General features: G+C 46.6%; 1 protein-coding gene across 6 annotated transcripts in view; it reads right to left on the minus strand.

Annotated features, from left to right (window-relative positions):
• Positions 1 to 7,013: 7,013 nt before the first annotated feature.
• SEC16B (SEC16 homolog B, endoplasmic reticulum export factor) overlaps positions 7,014 to 19,593 on the minus strand; it is a 56,286-nt gene continuing 43,706 nt past the window's right edge. For all 6 annotated transcript variants that reach the window (XM_077901798.1, XM_077901797.1, XM_077901795.1 and 3 more), the window contains 10 exons: positions 18,004 to 18,117; positions 16,887 to 16,959; positions 14,919 to 15,203; positions 14,037 to 14,104; positions 10,878 to 11,033; positions 10,599 to 10,694; positions 10,145 to 10,253; positions 9,930 to 10,009; positions 8,742 to 8,840; positions 7,014 to 8,102 (listed from right to left, as the gene is read on the minus strand). In XM_077901798.1, coding sequence (XP_077757924.1) covers positions 8,034 to 8,102; positions 8,742 to 8,840; positions 9,930 to 10,009; positions 10,145 to 10,253; positions 10,599 to 10,694; positions 10,878 to 11,033; positions 14,037 to 14,104; positions 14,919 to 15,203; positions 16,887 to 16,959; positions 18,004 to 18,117 — 1,149 coding nt within the window. In that variant the 3' untranslated portion in view covers positions 7,014 to 8,033. The remainder of the gene's footprint in view (positions 8,103 to 8,741; positions 8,841 to 9,929; positions 10,010 to 10,144; positions 10,254 to 10,598; positions 10,695 to 10,877; positions 11,034 to 14,036; positions 14,105 to 14,918; positions 15,204 to 16,886; positions 16,960 to 18,003; positions 18,118 to 19,593) is intronic.

The raw sequence follows: 19,593 nt of genomic DNA on the forward strand, positions 1-19,593 counted from the left end.
GGAAGTGAGGCTAATAAATCTACCTCTTCGAGTTGTTTTAAGGATTAAAGAAGAGGCACCAAGCACAATGCTTTCCCAGCTCCATCCTTGCTGTGCAACGTTACACACAAGTTATTGGAACTCTGTGCTTCATTTCTACAAAATACCCTCTTCATTGTATGTTAAGATAATTTAATGAAAAACACACGTAAACTTACACTCTTGTATCAATGCCTAGCATGAAATATTATTATTGATGTTTTTATTATTCCAAACACACCCCTAATGCAATACTAAAAAGCTTTCCATTTTATTTTTTAAGATTTTATTAATTTAGAGGGAGGGAGCGAGTCAGAGAGAGAGAGAGAGAGAGAGAGAGAGAACACAAGCAGGAGGAGCAGCCGGCAGAGGGAGAGGAAGAAGCAGGCTCCCCTGGAAAGGAGGGAGCCTCATGCGGGACTCCATCTTAGGACCCTGGGATCATGACCTGAGCTGAAGACAGACTGAGCCACCCAGGTGCCCCCCAAAAAGCTTTACATTTTAAATTATGTTTTCATATTCAAAGGAAAAGCTCATCAGCTTGGAAATCAGAACTTTAATTAAAGGGACTTAGGAAAATTGATCAGCCTCTCTGGGCTGGGTCTTTTCGTGATAAAGTTACCTCTTCCAGAACCTTCCCCATCACCTCCTCCCTGGGAGGCAGAATCAGGGTGCCACACACCAACAGCACCTGAGGCAACAATTATCCTGAGATATCCTTGGTCACTTAGCCACCCAACTCACCTGTGCATTCTGAGAGCTAGTACTTGACTTTCATTTATCTACCCCATGGGAAGTCCTGAATAAATGTTCGTCGGATGGGTGGATCAGAGTTTTCGACTACGAATTTTGGGGACGTTGAGAAATTCAATTAACTCATGTCAAGTCACCAGTTTAGCCAGTGGGTTGTGAGCCCAGAACTGAAAGTCTTCCTACGCTTGCTGCAATGCCTTCCCCAAGACTACAAAGTCAGCCTCTACAGAGTGTTAAGTCGGGAGTGATTGTTTCCTTTGCAAATAATTCTTTATTTTAGGCGGCAACACCAACTACCTTTAAATTGCAAACTACTCTAGTGCATTTAAAAACCGATTTAGCAAATGTCAGCGTATCTGTAACTTGTTGGCAATATACCTGTTCCACAAAGTACATGCAGCAGGATCCTGAATCAAGATATTAACTGACATAAGTTACCGGGATAGCAAACAGCATCTGTGGGCTAGGGGAAGGAAGGATAGGCGTTGTTGCCGACTGCTAAGAGAAGAAGCTGAAAACCTACATTAAAAAGTCATGACTTTTATATCCTTGGTCACTTAGCCTGGGTGGCTCAGTGGTTGAGCATCTGCCTTTTTCTCGGGTTGTGATCCTGGAGTCCTAGGATCGAGTCCTGCATGAGGCTCCCCACAGGGAAGCTGCTTCTCCCTGTGTCTCTGCCTCTCTCTCTGAGTCTCAAATAAATAAATACATACATACATACATACATACATCTGATGTCTCCTATTTTTAAAAAAAAAGTCATGGGATCCCTGGGTGGCGCAGCGGTTTGGCGCCTGCCTTTGGCCCAGGGCGCGATCCTGGAGACCCAGGATCGAATCCCACGTCAGGCTCCCGGTGCATGGAGCCTGCTTCTCCCTCTCTCTCTCTCTCACTGTGTGCCTATCATAAAAAAAAAAAAAAAAAAAGTCATGACTGGGAGGCCCTGCTTAATTCTTTACTTCTCGAGTATTTATTTAAATATCCAAAGAAATGGCAATGAAATCTTGAAGCCCAAAACTCGAATTATTTCTGTTCCAGGACGACAAAGTCTCCTTGTGATCCTAAATTATGATTATAGAACATAAGAACGGTGAAAAATTAAATCAAGAAACAGTCAGTGATCATCTTTTACATTCCCAAATGGGCTCCTAGAACTCAGAGACAAGTTTTAAAAGTCAAGACTTTAGATTTCCAAGAACCCAGTCTGCAAGAACATAAGAAATTAGCTAACATTTTCTAGCCAAATGCCTGTATTTATTGACACAGGATCTGTTACATCCTATTCTAGTAAGTGGGACTCCATGGGCATCTACATAGTACCAGCCACATGGATGATGTGTAATGAAGAAGCTTCTAAATAATCCTCTCTTGGGAGTAAACAATAATCGTGAAGAAGAGGAAATCAAAGGTGGGGGGTGGAGCCTAGGTGAAGAGATAAATTGAGAAGGCATCTTCACGGGATGGTGCCCTGTATATGCCCACATGCAAAATCACACACATGCACCACCTGGCACCCTTCTCTGTAGAGTTCCCCTGCAATACTCAGTCTTTTCCTGCTTCAGAATCCTGCAAAGGGCAGGAAGAAGCCAGAGGGGACTCTGCGTGGCAGTCTTGGCAAGTCTAAATCAGATTCTCTCTTTCAGATGCCAATGCTCCATGGTCCTTGTGATCACAGTGCACTATTTCTCTTGTTCCTTCAGACTTCCTGCACACCTACCCTAAGTGCCACTTTAAACTTTGGCAAAAAAAAAAAAAAAAAAAACCTTTGGCTAACAGGGTGCCTGGGTGGCTCAGCCGGTTGGGTGCCTGCCTTTAGCTCAGGTCATGGTCCTGGGATCGAGCCCATGTGGGGCACCCTGCTCGACCAGGAGCCTGCTTCTCCCTCTCCTACTCCCCCTACTTGGGGCGCTCGCATGTGCACTCTCTCTCTCCCTGTCAAATAAATAAATAAAATCTTAAAAAAAAAAAAAAAAACCTAGCTAAGAGATTTGCTCTCGTATACACAAGCAGCGAACTGACCTTTGATCTTAGCCTACGAGAGGTGATACAATTTGAACATATTACATTTAAGCCCCTAAGTTATATCAATAGATGAAACCCCTACATTATTAAGGGATATCAAAGTACTAAGTTCTTTGAACATGTTTTTAAGTATAAAAGTTCTTACATTATGTAGTAATTTCTATGTCTATGTGTCTGTCTCCTTCAGTAGACAATGAGTAGTTTAAGTGTCAAAAGTATTTTTGTTGGGAAAGCAGTACAGTGCCTGAAACATCATTCAATTAATATTTGATGAATAATGGAGCAAATAAATGTATGTGTGTCCAGGGACAATGTGGCTAAAAGCCCAGATTCGGAGCACTTGATTCAGACTACCTGGATTCTAACCCCAGTTCCCTACTTACCAACTGTGTGCCCTTGGACAAATTGCTTAATTTCTCTGGAGTTTCCAGATTCCCCACCTATAATATGTTACAATAATACTAGACACTTTGTGGGATCCATACCACAGTACCTGACGCAAAGTAAGTACCAATACTATTACTATTATTGAATTCAGGATGCCTGGCCATTGTAACTACCAGGAAACTCCAAGCTTTTAAGTAGTTATATCCCCAATTTTAGGCAAGAAAACCCCATTTTGTGAACCTTCATTTCATAAGCTCAGACTGGATTTAATGGCCTTCCAGAATGTGAAAGAGCTCTGGGCACAGGTGGTAGGAAGCAGCTGTTCCCTATCTCTGCTGAGGACCAGCCGAGTGTCTTAAAGAGCCACATGAGTGATTTGGGCATAAAGTATTATGGATGATTTCCTAATGTTCAAGGGTGTGAAAGTCTGGGCTGCCTCAAGGGCAGCCATGGAATCCCCCTATCTTGGGATTCTTTTAAAATTGGATACTTAATCGGCTCTTAAGATAAAGACCAGGGAAGCACCTCACTTGCAAGGAACAAGCATTAGGTCAGTCCAGTTGGGCTGCTGCTCACCTAGTTCCGGTGAAGAGCTATTACCTGGAGATTCATACAAAAAGGAAGAAAGTACGGAAAGCAGATTCCTCTACTTAGCGAGATTGTAATAAAACATTTTAATACGCTGTTAATCAAAATAACTTCACATCTCATTATGAAACCATTTCTGGAGGACCCCAAAAGGATGATGCCTTGTTCAAGTACTCACGAGAGCCGCCCGCGCTGGGGACCACGTTTAGCGGCCAACTCAGGTGAGTGCCCAGCATCCTGTGGTGTGCAGATCACCCTCTTTGCAATTTCCAGCTTACGATGGCAAAGAGGAGAAAAGTCTCTTCCCTTCCACTCTACCGGAGAACTTCTGTGAGTGCCCAGACCCTAATTACATACCTATTGTTCTCTTCAAGCAGTAGACTGTTTTGCATATTTCCTCTTGGGAAGAAAATATTCTGATTTTAGTGAAGAGGTGGATGCAGTCTCTTGCTCTCCGTCTTGGCTAACCAGAGGAAGAGAGCAAAAAGGAAAAAAAAAAAGATTTCCAGGGGGAAGAAACGCTTGCAGCCAGAGGCTTTGATCCCGAGCAACCTGAAGCTTGAGTTAAGGCTGAAAGGGGAGGATGTATAGGTGGCTGAGGAAGCCGGGCTGGTTTGCAATTTTACAGCCATATAAGGGGATTAGACGGAAGCCTGGAATGGTGATATATGATAAAGACACGTAAATGGAATTTAATGGTTTGTTCTCTTCCAAATTACCGAACATTAAGTTTAAGTGTTTTCATATAAATATTAAATTATACGTATATTCCAGGATCTCAAGTTTGCACATCTCACCACTCAGTTTAAGGCAAATGTAGCATCTTTGTTCTCCGTTTCTTCCTCCAAGCACACACCCCATTGAAGAGGAGGAGAAAACAAACTTGCCAACTGATAATGTCTCAGGCTCTTCTTTTTCAAGCAGTGTCTGTTGGTAAAGGCTTCCCTTAGAGAATTCGGCTTGTTCTCCCTCCCCACATGGCTCCCGGTGGTGGGAAAGCAGGCCTACGGCTGACAGGGCGCGGGTGGCTGCTCTGGCCCAGCCCCGATCTGGGTCTGCTGGGGCACAACTGACTCCCCGTGACCCTTAGGGACACTGCGCAGTCATTCCCTGCAGGCATCCACATACACCAGGCTGCAGGGAGCTAGCAGCTCTGTCTCAGGCCAGGGCCATCCATAGCAGAGGCCAAGCTGCTATGACTCTCCAGCCACATTGGAGGTTGCCGGACCCACTGCTCCTCCAGGCCGGCTGGCCGAGTGGCCTTCCCTGAGGATGAGGGAGGGACCCCAAACCCCGTGCTCTCAGGTTCCCCATCCCAGCAGCTCTGCTCACAACCTGCTCTGCTCCCTCCAAGCTTTCACCTTCTAAAGAAGACCAAATGCTTCCTGCTCACAGCTGCACTCACTTTTGTTCACAACTGGCTTTTGCCAGCTGAAGCTGTAAAACCATCAGGACCTTTAGCAAACTCACCACCATCACCACCACTAAAAAAAGCTGATAAACAACCAAGAACTCTGAGTGACCGGTTCATCAGACCTTCCTGCACCCAGCTGAGGGCTATCTCCTGCCCAAGGTGCAACAGGATTTGTTTTAGCCAACCATATATAGATTAATGGATGTGCCTGACTTTGCAGAGCACGAGCTGTCAATCGAGAATTAGCATAAATATCATGACCTCCTCCCTTTCTAGTGCATAAAGCCCCCTGAGTTGCCCTCAGAAACATTGTTCACTGCTGCGTATCCCTTTGCCTAGGAAGTAACTCAGCTCAGTGCTGGCTCTGGTGATGCTTCAGTCACTGATTTTGCAGGAATTATTCCAATGGGAGGAGGAAGTGAGTACCCAGGCATCTGATTCTTTGCCTTCCTCTTTGGTCCTCACTCTCCTCTAAAGAGGTTCTTTTTATGGGGTTGACCTTCTCCTGTCATTGTTCCCAGGGGCACTAAGCCACATGACTTAGCATTGGTGGCAGATAGGATGCAGGAAGAGAAAGTAGCTTGGTAATAAGGACACCTATTGAAAAGTAGGGATTTTTTTTTTTTAGATTTATTTATTTAGTAGTGCCTGTGAGCAGAGGGGGGAACAAAGGGAGGAGAGAGAATCTCAAGCAAACTTCCCACAGAGCACAGAGCCTGATGCACGGCTCAACCATGAGATCATGACCTGAGCCCAAACCAAGAGTCTGACGCTCAACTGACTGAGCCACCCAGGTGCCCCAAGAAGTAGTTTTAAATTACTGTTCCATTACCTATACTGTGAATGAAAGACCCAGAGTTTAATTTGGTAGGCACCAAGGCAGTCTATACTGTACCTATTAGGTTGTTTACTAATAATTTTTTAAGAACACTTGTATATATAGAGGCACCTGGGTGGCTCAGTCAGTGAAGCAGCTGCCTTGGGCTCAGGTCATGATCTCAGGGTCCTGGGATCAAGTCCTGAATCGGGCTCCCTGTCCAGTGGGGAGTCTGCTTCCCCCTCTCCAGCTGCTGCTCCCCCTGCTTGTGCTCCCTTGTGTACTCTCTCTCTCAGATAAATAAAATCTTAAAGAAAGAAAGAAAAAGAAAGAAAGAAAGAAAGAAAGAAAGAAAGAAAGAAAACCCCTCATCTAGCGGTAGCATGTAGCAGGTGCTTTTCTAAGACTTTGACTAATTCTTGGATGTCCCTATGTGGTAGGGACTATCATACTATCGTAATTAGCATCCTCATTTTATAGTTGAGGGAACTAAACCACAGGACAGTTACATAACCTTGCTCAAGGTTACGAGATGAACTGTGAATCCACTGAGATCCAAGTTGAAACCACTTGGTTCCTCTGAAACTCACACGCTGCCACCATCATGCCACCACTGGATGTCAGCGCACCAAATGGCAGGAGCAGCTGTCTTTTAGGGGAAGTAAGGAAACGGCATTTACCGAGGGCCTTCTTGGTCCAAAAAACACTTATGCATACATTTCCTAATTTAATCTGAGAGACGAATAAACTTTTCAGAGAACAGAAAATGCAGTATTTAGTTAATGGAGTGACTGATTTGCATCAGAGGCGCTTTTGTCCATATTTTCTAAATTGAAAAAATAACATTAGAGTAGACTTGGAAGTTAAGAGGATCAGTCCCCAGATTCTCCATTAACAAAGGGCTCTTTCCAGCTGCACGCACCTTATCACACAATGAAACCGTTATTAGAAGCACTTCAGGGAAGTGTGTTCAGTGTGCTCTCTCCCTCCGCAAAAATCAGCCAGAGACAAGCATTTGCTATAAAATCATCTGTTTTAATCGCCATCCACATCAGAACTGTAGTACATTAGAGTACAAAACCTGTATGTACAATTACAGATAGAAAAAAATGTTCTTTGTGAGGAGCAATTTGCAGCAAATCTGACAAACAGCAAGAGTCATCCCTATTTTGGGTTTGAAAAGAGAACTGGAAATTTCCAAGATGTCCCCCTCCTCCCTCTGGCTGCACTGACCCTCCAAACATCCATCTGCAAAAGCCTGAGGTAGGAAGGGTGGTATTAACACTATCAGGCACTCCTCCTCCTCTCTTAAGGAAGGGGTGAATTTTTAGGAAACATTTCCCATCATTTATTATACTGATGTTCCATCCATCTGCATCATTAGGTTCGGTAGTTACCATGACAATATGATGCCTACAGCAATCTAACTTGATAGCCAGATGCCAGAATGTGAAAAAATAGGACCAGCTAAGAAAGTGAGAGAAATATAATTAATCTGAAGCACATAAAAATGTGCACAAAACTAGGACCAAGAGGGAAACTGCTGAAATGTCACTGAGGAGGGAGTTCTGACGGGAAGCAATAATCAAGTTTCAGTATATAAACTTTGCTAACTAGAGCCGTGAATTGGTCTAGAACTAAGATTGAGGAATGTGTCAATGTTAGTCATGGAAATTGCTCTGGGCACCTCCCCCAAATAATTGCCTGCCACAGAGCCCAGTGGGTTATCATTGATTCCAGCTGAGGGGTTCTTAGGCTTGACTTTCCTGAGGATCTGAGGCTGTCACCCTGAATACTCCCACCATGGCATTCTGCTCCCCTCCAGTCTGCTGTTCTACCCAGCTTTTCCATCCAGCCCGTGTAGTACCATCCATCATTCTGAAGCTAATGTTAAGAGACTGGACTGGGCTGTGTCCTGGAAGACCCTGTCCTAGTAGAGGCAATAGGCCAGCATGACCCTTTTGGGGGGCCCAATATGGCAGAGGGGCTGCAGATCAAGGAAGGAGACCAGCCTGGGATGGGTGACCATTCTCATCATGTCTGGGTTGGATAGCGGCGCTGAGCTAGGCGATTCGGTCGGTTCAGGCTGGTAGCCATGGAGAGCTGGAACAGAACAAATGTTGCATGAGATTTTAGCCCCAAGAAGGACTCCATCTAGGGCTGGCTGGTTGGACTGAGTTAGGGCATCCTGAGTCTAGAACACTCAAGCTGCATTTGGCTTCCTGTGGTGATATTCTAATTATTTACTTTCACCCAACACCTTCACCTCTTAAATATGGCAAAAGAAATTCAATTTTATGAAGAGGAGAGGCCAAATGAGTACATGAGAGCAGTCAGTCTGCCCCAAGTCACTGAAGAGCAGGAAGTTTAGCTTTTCTCAAAGTTTGCAATGATCCCCTCACCCCCAGGATGGAGTGATGGTATCTCCACACCATTGGTACCAACACTTATGTGTCTCTCAAAGACTCAAGACCTGTGAAAGGGCAAGAGTGGTATTAATAATAGTGACATTGAGCATTTTCTGTGTGTGAGGCCCTTCACACACATGCTCCCATTGAATCCTCACACCTACACTTTGAAGTAGCTACTGCCTACCCCACTTTCCAGATGTAGAAACTGAGTCTTACAGACAGTGATTGCTCGAGAGCCCACATACAGTAAGTGGCAAACTACGATTGAAACCTTGGATCGCCTTCATCCAAAATTTGTGCTCCTAACCTCTTTCCTTCAGGGATCCCTTACCTGGGGCACCTGAGATGGATTGTAGAGAGGAACGCTTCCTTTCAAAGGGGTTGGGGGAAGCAGAACACCAGGGTTGAAATAAAGCTCAGAGGAAACAGCCTGTGATGGAAAATAATAGAAAAACCCTATTAATCACCACTTCTGATTCCAGAACATCAAGGGGTTCCCTGAGCATTAACTTTGGTCAAGGGATGCAGATGAAAAGGGTTTCCTGATAGACCTTGGGGAATTTAAGCAAACAAACATGATTCAAGTGGGCACCGCCAACCCCTGGGTCTGGGGTGGCGATGCAGAGGCAATGCAGAGGCAATGCCTAAAGCTCAGAAGAAGAAAAAGCCACAGTTATATTGGTAGCATCATAAAAAGTAATATCATATTCTCTGAAAGGCCTAAAATACTACAAGAGTGCTCTAACCCAACCATAAGAAAATAAAAATGTTTTCCTGGCAGTCGGCATGAAATCCATACCATGTGGACAATTCATCAAGAACTTTTTACAGTCCTTGCCAAAGACACTGGTGAACTCTGGGACAGGGAAAGAGGCAATTCTCTAGACTTCACCTGGTGAAGTCATTATGGGCTACATTATGTCTCCTTGAAACTTCCTATGTTGAAATTGTAACCCCAGTATTCCTGAATGTATTTGGAGGTAGCGTCTTTAAGGAGGTAATTAAGGGGGCACCCAGCTGGCTCAATCAGTAGAGCATGTGACTCTTAATCTCGGGGTTGTAAGTTCAAGCCCCACATTGGGTGTAAAGATTACTTTAAAATAAAACCTTGAAAAAAATTTTTTTTAAATAAAGGCGTTATTAAGGTAAAATGAGGTCACTAGGGGCCTCAGTCATTATGACAGGTGTCCTCATAAGAAGAGGAAATTTGGACACAGGTGCACACAGAGGGAAAACCATGTGAAAACCATGGCCATCTGAGGAAAGGGGCCTCAGGAGAAACTAACCCTGCCAACCCCTGCCTCAGACGTCCAGCCTCCAGAGCTGTGAGGAAATAACTTTGTTTAAGCTGTAGACTGTGACATTTCGTCATGATGGCCCTGGCGGACTACTACAGAAGCTTTCTCCAGTTCCCCATGAGTCCCTCACAGGATGGCACCTCCAGCCCACAATGAATATTCAGTCCTGACACACACAGGCATCTGGTTGGGCCCCAGGCTCCAGCCTGTGGGCTGCTCACCTCAGGCCCAGACACGCCTCCACTCCCAGTGCCCTCGGCTGCTCCCCCACTGGACGCTGATCCTCCGACTTCACCCTCGCCTAGAAAGCAATGAGTCAGACAGAGCAGTTTCCACTGCTCAGGGCGGAGGAGGCTCCACTCCCAGAAGGCACCCCCAATACCTGAGGAGCAGAGGGAGCCCACAGACAGCCCAAAGGACATGAGGTTGGTGTTACCTGTGGCCCCAGACAAGGTGCTGGTGCCTGGCAGAGACTGGGGCGCTGGGAGAGAGGTCAGTGAGAGGCCGGGGCCAGCCTCAGGAGGAGAAGATGCTCTGGAGGTCTCCTGCATAGTGGAGAAAGACAGGCAGTGTTAGGGGTACTGACTGTTACCAAATGCCGGCTGCCCCTATTCCCACAGTGCCCACAACTGCAGCCTCAACCTCTGACCTTGCTGCTGGGTACTCACCCCGAAACTCCACTTGCCACCCCAAAACTCTAGTGCCACTCTTCTACTCAATAATCAACTACTGGCCTCCTAAAATTAATATTCTCCATCCTGATTTTTAAGACCCAGCTGGCCTTTGCCGATTGCCAGATGCCAGCTCAGGGTCTCAGAGGTTCTGAGGAAACTTCCTCCAAAGGGCCAACAAGTGAGGAAGAGTCCTTGCCCTCACACCCTCACGCTTACCTCAGAGTTGGGACTGTCGGATGAGTCTTCTCCAGAGCTAGATGCGTTGTTGGTGGGCTTCGAGCGAAACCAGCTAAACCAGCCAAACCCTGAACTCTGGAAGGGAAAGAAGGAGATTTAGGGCCTCCAGGTGTGCTTCTCCCACTGACTAGGAGACAGGCCCACTCCAGTATGATGGTGGAGAGTCAGAGGCCCAGCCAAAGCCCAGATTCCCAACCCTACCCACCCCACCACCACCATTTGGAAAGGGAACAGCGGCAACAGAACGAGACCCTCCACCTTTGTGTTCTCTTTCACATCTCCTAGCTTTCCTTTCTGTGTCGGGTTTTGGGAAGATTTTTTATCTGCCTCATCGGAGGACTCCTCCTCCTCCTCCTCCTTGACTGAAGAAGTGGAACTCTCAGAAGTATTTCGTGATCTGGGAATCAGTGGCTCCTAGAGTTAAAGAAAATAAGAACTAACGTTTTTATGGCACTTGACAGGTTATGAAGGCAAGTCACATGTTCTCTGTCACCAGCCCCACTCAGTTAATCTGTGGGATGGCCTTACAGGATCACATTTTACTGATGAGGAAAGAGGGCTTAGCTCTGCAAAATAATGTGCTGAAGGCCTCAAGACAAGGCCAGAACCCAATCCCAGTCCTTGTGTCATCCCTAATCTGATGGGCTTTTAGGCCAGTGTTACCTCCCCGCGTTAGCATTCCAGAACTGTGCTGAAGCCTGGAGCAGAGGATGTGGAAGGCTCCTGGTGGAGAAGAGGTGAGATAGGAAACACCCCATAGGGATCCACACACCCAACCACCGACCCTAACTCATCCTAGAGCTCATTCCCAGAGAAATTGCTCACGATCAACTGCAAAATGCACCAGTGGGAAGCAAAATATGCCCATGGGCCTTAAGATTTGTGTGTGTGGTAAAATATATATAGCATAAAATTCACCAATTTAACCATCTTTAAGTGTATAATTCAGTGGCATTAGTACATTCACAATGTTGTATAACCACCACTAATCTCCATTTCCAGAACATTTAATTGACCTCAACAGAAACTCTCTGCCCACTAAACACTAACTCTTCATTTTTCCTCCTCAGAAACCCCTAGTAATCTCTAGTCTTTCTGTCCATGAACTTGCCTCTTTTAGGTACCTCCTATATGCAGAATCACACGATATTTGTGTGATGTAAATGTTAGTATATTTACATTTTATTATTTTTTTAAAAAAAAAAAGCATAATCGGTACAACCTTTGGAAAATACTTTCCCAAAAAATTGAAAAAGCTTCAATTTTTGAGTCTAGCACTTAATATGTAGTAAATTCTATTCTAAGCACTTTATGTAGAGTGATTCATTTAATCCTTACAACAGTCCTGTGAGGTGGGTTATTATCATCCTATTTTACATATGAGAAAACTAAGACACAGACGGATTAAACAACCTGTCTGAGGCCACACAGCCAGTACATGGCAGAGCGAGGATCCAAACCTAAGCAGTCGGACTCTCCTTCTAGGAATTTTTCCTGGTTGCATAATTCAAGAAATAGACAAGGCTTGCGCGTCCATCACTAGAATGCCCACCACTGGGTTTTATACACGAGGGGAAGGGAAGGGAATTCACAGAGAGGAGGAAAGAGAGAAAAGGAAGAGAGACACACTTGAAATGTTTAACCATGTGGGAATGATGAACGAAACCTGGAGCTCCTCACTGTGGCCTAGAAAGCCCTGTGTGATCCGGCCTCTCTCTACGGCTCTGGCCTTGCTTCTCAGCCCACTCTCCCCACTTTCTACACACAATGGGTCCCTTGTTCTTTCCTCCCTGCACCAAGTCGGTCCCATTCAGGGCCTGTGCTCTTGCTATTCCCTCCACCTCGCACGCTCATTCCCCTGGCTCTTGTCTGCCCTCATTCTGACCTCTGATCAGGCCTCCCCAGGGGTGCCTTCCCTGGCCACCCCATCTAAAGTAAAACCTTGCATGCACACAGTTGTTTATTTGCCATCAACTCCACTGAACAGAAGGGCATGAGAGCAAGCTTGGTCTGGTTTTTGGGTGTCCCCAGGGATCATACTGGGGACATTCGTTGTAGGAACTCGGGATTTGTGAATGAATGAATGAATGGATGGATGGATGGATGGATGGATGATGGTGCTTTCACACAATGGACTTTATCTATCAATATTAAAAATCATTTGTGGGGGCACCTGGGTGACTCTGCCTTCAGTTAAGCATCTGCCTTTGGCTCAGGTCGTAATTCCAGGCTCCTGGGATCGAGCCTCACGTTGGGCTCCCTGCTCAGTAGGGAGCCTGCTTCTTCACCCTCTGCCTCTGCCCTCTGCCCTCTGCCCTGTGCTCGCTCGCTCTCACTCTCTCAAATAAATAAAATAAAAAGAATTAATTTGAAAAATAAATGAAATAAAAATTAAAAATAACTAAAAATCATTTATGAATGATATGGAAAACCTCATTTAATAGTGTTAACAGGGATCCCTGGGTGGCGCAGCGGTTTAGCGCCTGCCTTTGGCCCAGGACGCGATCCTGGAGACCCGGGATTGAATCCCATGTCGGGCTCTTGGTGCATGGAGCCTGCTTCTCCCTCTGCCTATGTCTCTGCCTCTCTCTCTCTCTCTCTCTCTCTCTCTCTCTGTGTGTGTGTAACTATCATAAATAAATAAAAATTTTAAAAAATAATAATAATAATAGTGTTAACAAAATGAAATAAAATTTTATATATACATTTAGAAACATGAGTGATATGTGATTATTTATGATGCTTTTTCTTTTTTAAGTTTTTTATAACAATAATGTACTACTTTTTCAGTCAGAAAAAAACAAGGAAAGCATGGAAGTTTTTGAGGTCTTGCAGCGCCTACTACTTGAGACATGTATACAAAGTGGCCACTATTTATGTGATCAAAGGTATACAATGCACCCTTCAAGCCAGGCAAAGCTCAAATACCCATTGTTGGCAGAAGGGTGCATCCATTGGGAAGCTAGCTAGCCGGATCAGTGAGACAGAGCCGCATCCTCCACGGCCTTCTAGCCTAACTGAGGAGAAAAGACACAGCTGCCATTGATCCTTCTTGAGAAAACAGTGAGGTAAAAATTACAATAAAGACATAAACATCCAGAGTCTCCCATGACAGGGAGGGGTGTGGTGGTGCCTGGTGCAAGGTGAGGAGTGGATGTGAGAGGTCTCTAAGGCCAAAAGGAAACTCAGCCTTGCCGCTCCTCGCCCCATGGACACTGGCTGGTAGGATTGAATATGAACAAGAACATGGCCCCCGTTCCCACCAAGATGTGGCATAGAAAGAAACGAGAAGAAACAAGGTGCAGTGTGGAAGGGACAGCTAGAGCCAGGTGGAGGAAGGCTAAGAAGTCTGGGCCACTGGAGAAAGCTTGAAGCATCAGAGTAGGCATTGGCATCTGCTGTGCTTTGTCCTCTCACCTGCGGTTTGGAAACGACCTTTTGACCATCAGGATGCTGGAAACTTCCTTGAGATACCGTGTTCTCTACTATGACACAAAACACAAACACAGTGATTGGAACTTGGGCTTTTTCCCTCTAACCTGAGGAAGGAAGGGGATGCAGTCAGCTTTTCTAATCGCAAAGTAGCTGGAGGTCCAAGCCCATGATCCCAAGTGGGTCACGTAAACGCCAAGTCCACATGCACAACCCTCTCGATCCCAGCCGCCCCAAGGCATGCTGGTCACCTGACCTCTACTTAGAACCAAGTCCATTCCTTCAGAATCCTGGAAACCAGGGCCACACGGATCTAGATCACAGGGATCCTCCTGACCTTCCCCTCCATTTGAGCCTCCTGTCCTGGACAGGACACTATCTTAGAAGGTCTAAGATCTAATCCTCCTGTTTGGTTGCCAGCACTCCCCTGGTATCACTCAGCCCTGCTCATCAGGGCCCTGACATCAAGCCCCTCTGTCTCCCATCACCTCATTTGGGGGCAGGACAGAAGAGTGGGTCTCTGCTAGCAACCCCTGACAGTGAGCTCTCAGGTGCAGTATGACAGCTTCACGTCCCTGTCATTCTCCTTCCTCTCTTCTAGGGACTCTGCATTGAGAGGAGGGACAGTAACTATTGTTGGCCTTGTTATGCTTTCCCAGTGGAGAGGCAGACCACAAAGGAAGGGAACAATGTCCCTCAGGAGCATGCAAAGTACCAGCCCCAGGGCTGCTGAATAGTAGGCCATCCGTGGGGCCCGCACCCACCATTCAGGGCTTATCCGCTCTGACCCCACCTCTCTCTTCTCCTTCCTCCCCTCAAAGCGCCCTCCCCCACCCCCAGGTTTCCAGCCTTCCTGATAGCTCTTACCAGGGGGTGGGTGCATCTGCTGGGTTTCCTCCCAGGTTCCTCCTCCAGGAGTTACTACCGCTGCCAGGCTACCACTGGTCCCGGCAACCGAGTAAAGAGGCACTGGGACACCCATCTGCCCCACACTTCCTCCTGCTGGGTGGGAGCCGGGCTGGTAGAGAAAGGGCTGTTGTGGGCTGGGCTGGGCTGGGCCCATCTGCTCCAGTGTTGGCCACAAGGCTGAGCGGTCCCCAAGGGCTTCTGAGTCGCTTGGATGTCCCGAAAGATCATGGTAGAAAGTGCTTTCTGAGGACATAGAGCAAAAGGAGGAACTGAGACCTGCAATGTGGCATCAGAAAGGACCATCACACCAGGACCATTCCTGCCCATGCCCTCTTTGGAAAGAAGTCACAGAGATAGCCTGCTTGATGTGGCTGCCATGAGTGTGATGTAACATCTCTCACTGCTTATGACTTAGAGTTTACAAAATGATTTCCCTCACTACCGTGTATGATCTCCAAGCCTTAAACAAGCATATTGGGAGAAGAGATAGTATCACCTCATTTAACACCACACTCTTGCTTTTGGATAAGCTTTCTCCTTTAAAGGATTTCCTGGGACGCCTGGGTGGCTCAGTCAGTGGTTGAGCAACTGCTTTTGGCTCAGGCCATGATCCCAGGGTTCTAGTCATCAGGCTCCTTGCAGGCAGCCTGCTTCTCCCTCCTCCTGTGTCTCTGCCTCTCTCTCTCTCTCTTTCATGAATAAAAAAATATTTTTAAAAAAGGATTTCCTAACGGATTGGGGTGTCTGAAACATAGACAGTTTCCAGTTAAAACCTGAATCAGACCACAGACATGATGGGCTTGCTTTTAAAGAGTCGGAGCATCGGCCCTGGAAGCGAGCGTGGCTGCATTCCTCCATGTGGCCGATGAGATGGACCGTGGTCTAGACATGGGCCGTGATCGGCCCAAGGTCACGGGGCTGGGGTGCTGCTGACCCACATGCTCAACTGGGTGACAAGAGACATAGCTGCTTCCTAGGAGAAACATCATTCAAAAACTCCCAGCCTGGTTCCCTTCCAGTCCTGACCTTCACAGGTTCCATGACAGAGCGGCAAAGCCGAGAAACAGAAACCAAGGCCTGCCTTCTCTGCCCTCCCCTTGCTCACCCGTGAAGGAAGTGCTAAAGGGTGGGAAAGGGCTAGAAGTAAAGAGATGAAGCCCTGTCCTGACCCCACCATAGGAGGGGGGTAGCTGGGCACAGAACCATCTGGGGCTAATACTTTCTCCCCAACCCAATGCCCAGAGGGAGCCTGAAGGGAAAGGAGGGATGTGTTGAAAACATCGTGAAATGGGGGAATCCCTGGGTGGCTCAGCGGTTTAGCGCCTGCCTTCAGTCCAGGGTGTGATCCTGGTGACCTGGGATCGAGTCCCGCATCAGGCTCCCTGCATAGAGCCTGCTTCTCCCTCTGCCTGTGTCTCTGGCTCTCTCTCTCTCTCTCTGCGCCTCTCATGAATAAATAAATAAAATCTTAAAAAAAAAAAAAAAGAAAACATCGTGAAATGTATGGTGCCTGTGTGTAGCAACTGAATGCTCAAAACTCAAAAATGATAGCTCAAAATCAATCTTCCTATGTCCCCAACACCTACATGAAGTATGAACAATCCACCATCTGTGGCCTCAAGAAATACATTCAGCTGGGAAGAAGCTACTAGGGCTGGCGAAACCGTGAGATCACAACACGCTACAATGAGTATGAAAGCCTGAACGTGAGGCAGAAACTCCCATAATGAGGGAACTTCGACGGGTCAGGATGCCTGATGCGCGCCAGAGCTGTAGGGAGAGAAGGTGCCTGGACCAACCGATCAGATTTATATGGGCAAGGCCATGCTCCAGGGAGGGCAAGGCGAGTGTTTTCTCATTTCTGTGTCTCGTATGATCAGGTCCCGAGGGTCAGCCATTCACACGTCAGGTCATCGGCACAGGTACCTGCTGTTTCTCTGGCTCCCGAAGTGTCTGAGTGAGCAGAATGAGGATCCGCAGCATCTCCTGTTACCTTGTGCTATTCGAAATAAAGTAAAATCTCTTTAAGCCACACAAAGAAAAGCAAGAACAGGGAACAATGGTTTAAAAATTAAGCCCAAGGAGCACCTTGGTAGCTCAGTTGGTTAAGTGTTTGCCTTTGGCTCGGGTCATGATCCCAGAATCCTGGGATCGAAACCTGCATTGAGCTCCCTGCTCAGTGGAGAGTCTGCTTCTCCCTCTCCCCCTGCCTATGTGTGCTCTCCCTCTCTGTCTCTCATAAATAAGTAAAAATCTTAAAAAAAAAAAAAAAAAAAAAAACACTAAGCCCAAAAGAAACTTCAGAGGGAGTGGTGAGTTAGGGGAGCCTCACCTGATTGCCGAGGGCTCTTGGGTGAGGCACAAGAGCAGGAGCCAGGCCTCAGCCCTGCTCAGAGGTGGCAGGGACCAGAAAACCAACGCCATCCATCGTCTCCCCAAGAAAGGGAAAGTGGGAGGGATCAAATTGTGGAGCCCAGAGTCCCATGTGCACGGGGCATGGTGGGAGTCAGGCCACCGGTGCCTTGGAAACCCCACCCTGTCCTGTCTTTAGAGACGGTGGCAAAAAGAGAATGGAGGTAGTAGCCCTGTTCCAATTATGTTACAATTACTGCCAGCAGCTTTTGCACTTGTCAGAACAAAAACGAAAGGCCTGGAAATCTTTTAAGCAATTGCCCTACATTACATGAAAGTGACACAGGTCCACTGTGATCCATTGTTCCTAACAGAGAGATGAAAGCTTTAATGGTCATAAAATGCATCTTCTAGGACCACAGAGAAGGGTGGCAAGGGAGATCGGCAAGAGGGCCCCAGGGCCTCACAGGCAGACACAGGAAACCATTTCCACCAGAGTCAGGGGAGCAGTGGCTGGGAGGCTGAGTGCCATCCCTTCCCAGGTCAACCTGTGCCTCATGGGTGCAGGGGGACTTCACGACCCACCACAGGGTTGGGGATTTGCCAAGGTCAGTGCCTGGCTACCGGGTCCTAGGGGAAGCAAAGAGAGAAACAAAGGTCTCAGCCCCTGGCCCGGATCCAGCCCACTCACCGCTAGCTCCTTGCACCGCCTGCGCAGCTTCACCAGCCAGTCTGGCTCCAGGTCCCTGTCTCCACGGCGTCTCTCTACAACCAAGGGGTCTGACAGCTTCAGTTTCTCTGCTAGCTGTGCCAGGTTTCCAGCCGGGTCAGGGGCGAAGGTAAGAGAGGAGAGAAGGAAAAAGAGACATGGGGAAAGAGGCAATAAGGGAATAAGAGAAGGACAGTGTTAACTCCTTTGCAAATTAGATTACAAAGGATAATTAATTGACGGGTAGCCAATTCAGCAGTTACCTTCCCAAAATTGCAACATAAATAAGCAATTAATCCATCTTGGTGTTAGATGGTCAATAAGATATATAAGAAGAAACTCTCGTTACCCAGCTTTACGTCCCTGCAACTGTCTGCTCTAACAGTGCTTCCCAAACTTTGGTGCTCCCAGGAACCGCCTGGGCTATTGTTAAAATGCTAATTCTGATCCCAGAATTCTGAGTAGGGCCAGAGTCTGCATTTCATTTTTTTTTTTTTTTTTGCATTTCATTTTTATTTTGTTTTGTTTTGTTTTTTTTATTGGAGTTCAATTTGCCAACATATAGCATAACACCCAGTGCTCATCCCATCAAGTGCCCCCCAGTCACCCAGTCACCCCCACCCCCCACCCACCTCCCTTTCCACCACCCCTTGTTCATTTCCCAGAGTTAGGAGTCTCTCATGTTCTGTCTCCCTCTCTGATTTTCCCCACTCATTTTCTCTCCTTTCCCCTTTATTCCCTTTCACTATTTTTTATATTCCCCAAATGAATGAGACCATGTAATGTTTGTCCTTCTCTGATTGACTTATTTCACTCAGCATAATACCCTCCAGTTCCATCCACGTTGAAGCAAATGGTGGGTATTTGTCGTTTCTAATGGCTGAGTGATATTCCATTGTATACATAGACCACAGCTTCTTTATCCATCATCTTTCGATGGACACCGAGGCTCCTTCCACAGTTTGGCTATTGTGGCCATTGCTGCTATGCACATTGGGGTGCAGGTGTCCCAGCATTTCACTGCATCCGTATCTTTGGGGTAAGTCTGCATTTCAAACCAGCTTCCAAGGGATGGTCGAGGACTACTTTGTCTTGCAAGATTCTACTCCATCATTAAGTCCCAAAATTCCCAGGCCCCCTATTCTGGGTCCCTGAGCTCGCTGTAACCGCCAGCCTGCGGGCGGACACTCCAGGGCCAGGGGGCCCAGCGCTACACATTGGTTGGCTACAGAATCCAACACTCATCTAAAGCAAAGCAAAAATTGACAGTAGGCTGCTGTTTTACTCTCCAGCTAATGGATTTTTCTTTAGTTAATTGGAACAACTATTTGCCTGATTGTTTTCTTCCCCAGGAACTAAAAGTTGATTTGTTTTTGTTTTCTTTTTAAAACGTATCCCACATGTGATAAAATATTCCATGCATTTAAAAGCATTTTAATAAGGATCATTTCCTGTTTTAATCACTAAACTATATTTTCTAAGTCCAGAGTTTATAATTAGAACGGTTCTCCGTAACGTGCAGTTTTACTGTCCCAGAAAAGCAGTTGCAAGAACAAGTTTCTGGCAGAGCAC

Source organism: Canis aureus, chromosome 6 (assembly GCF_053574225.1).
Source record: "Canis aureus isolate CA01 chromosome 6, VMU_Caureus_v.1.0, whole genome shotgun sequence".
Lineage (NCBI taxonomy): Eukaryota > Metazoa > Chordata > Mammalia > Carnivora > Canidae > Canis > Canis aureus.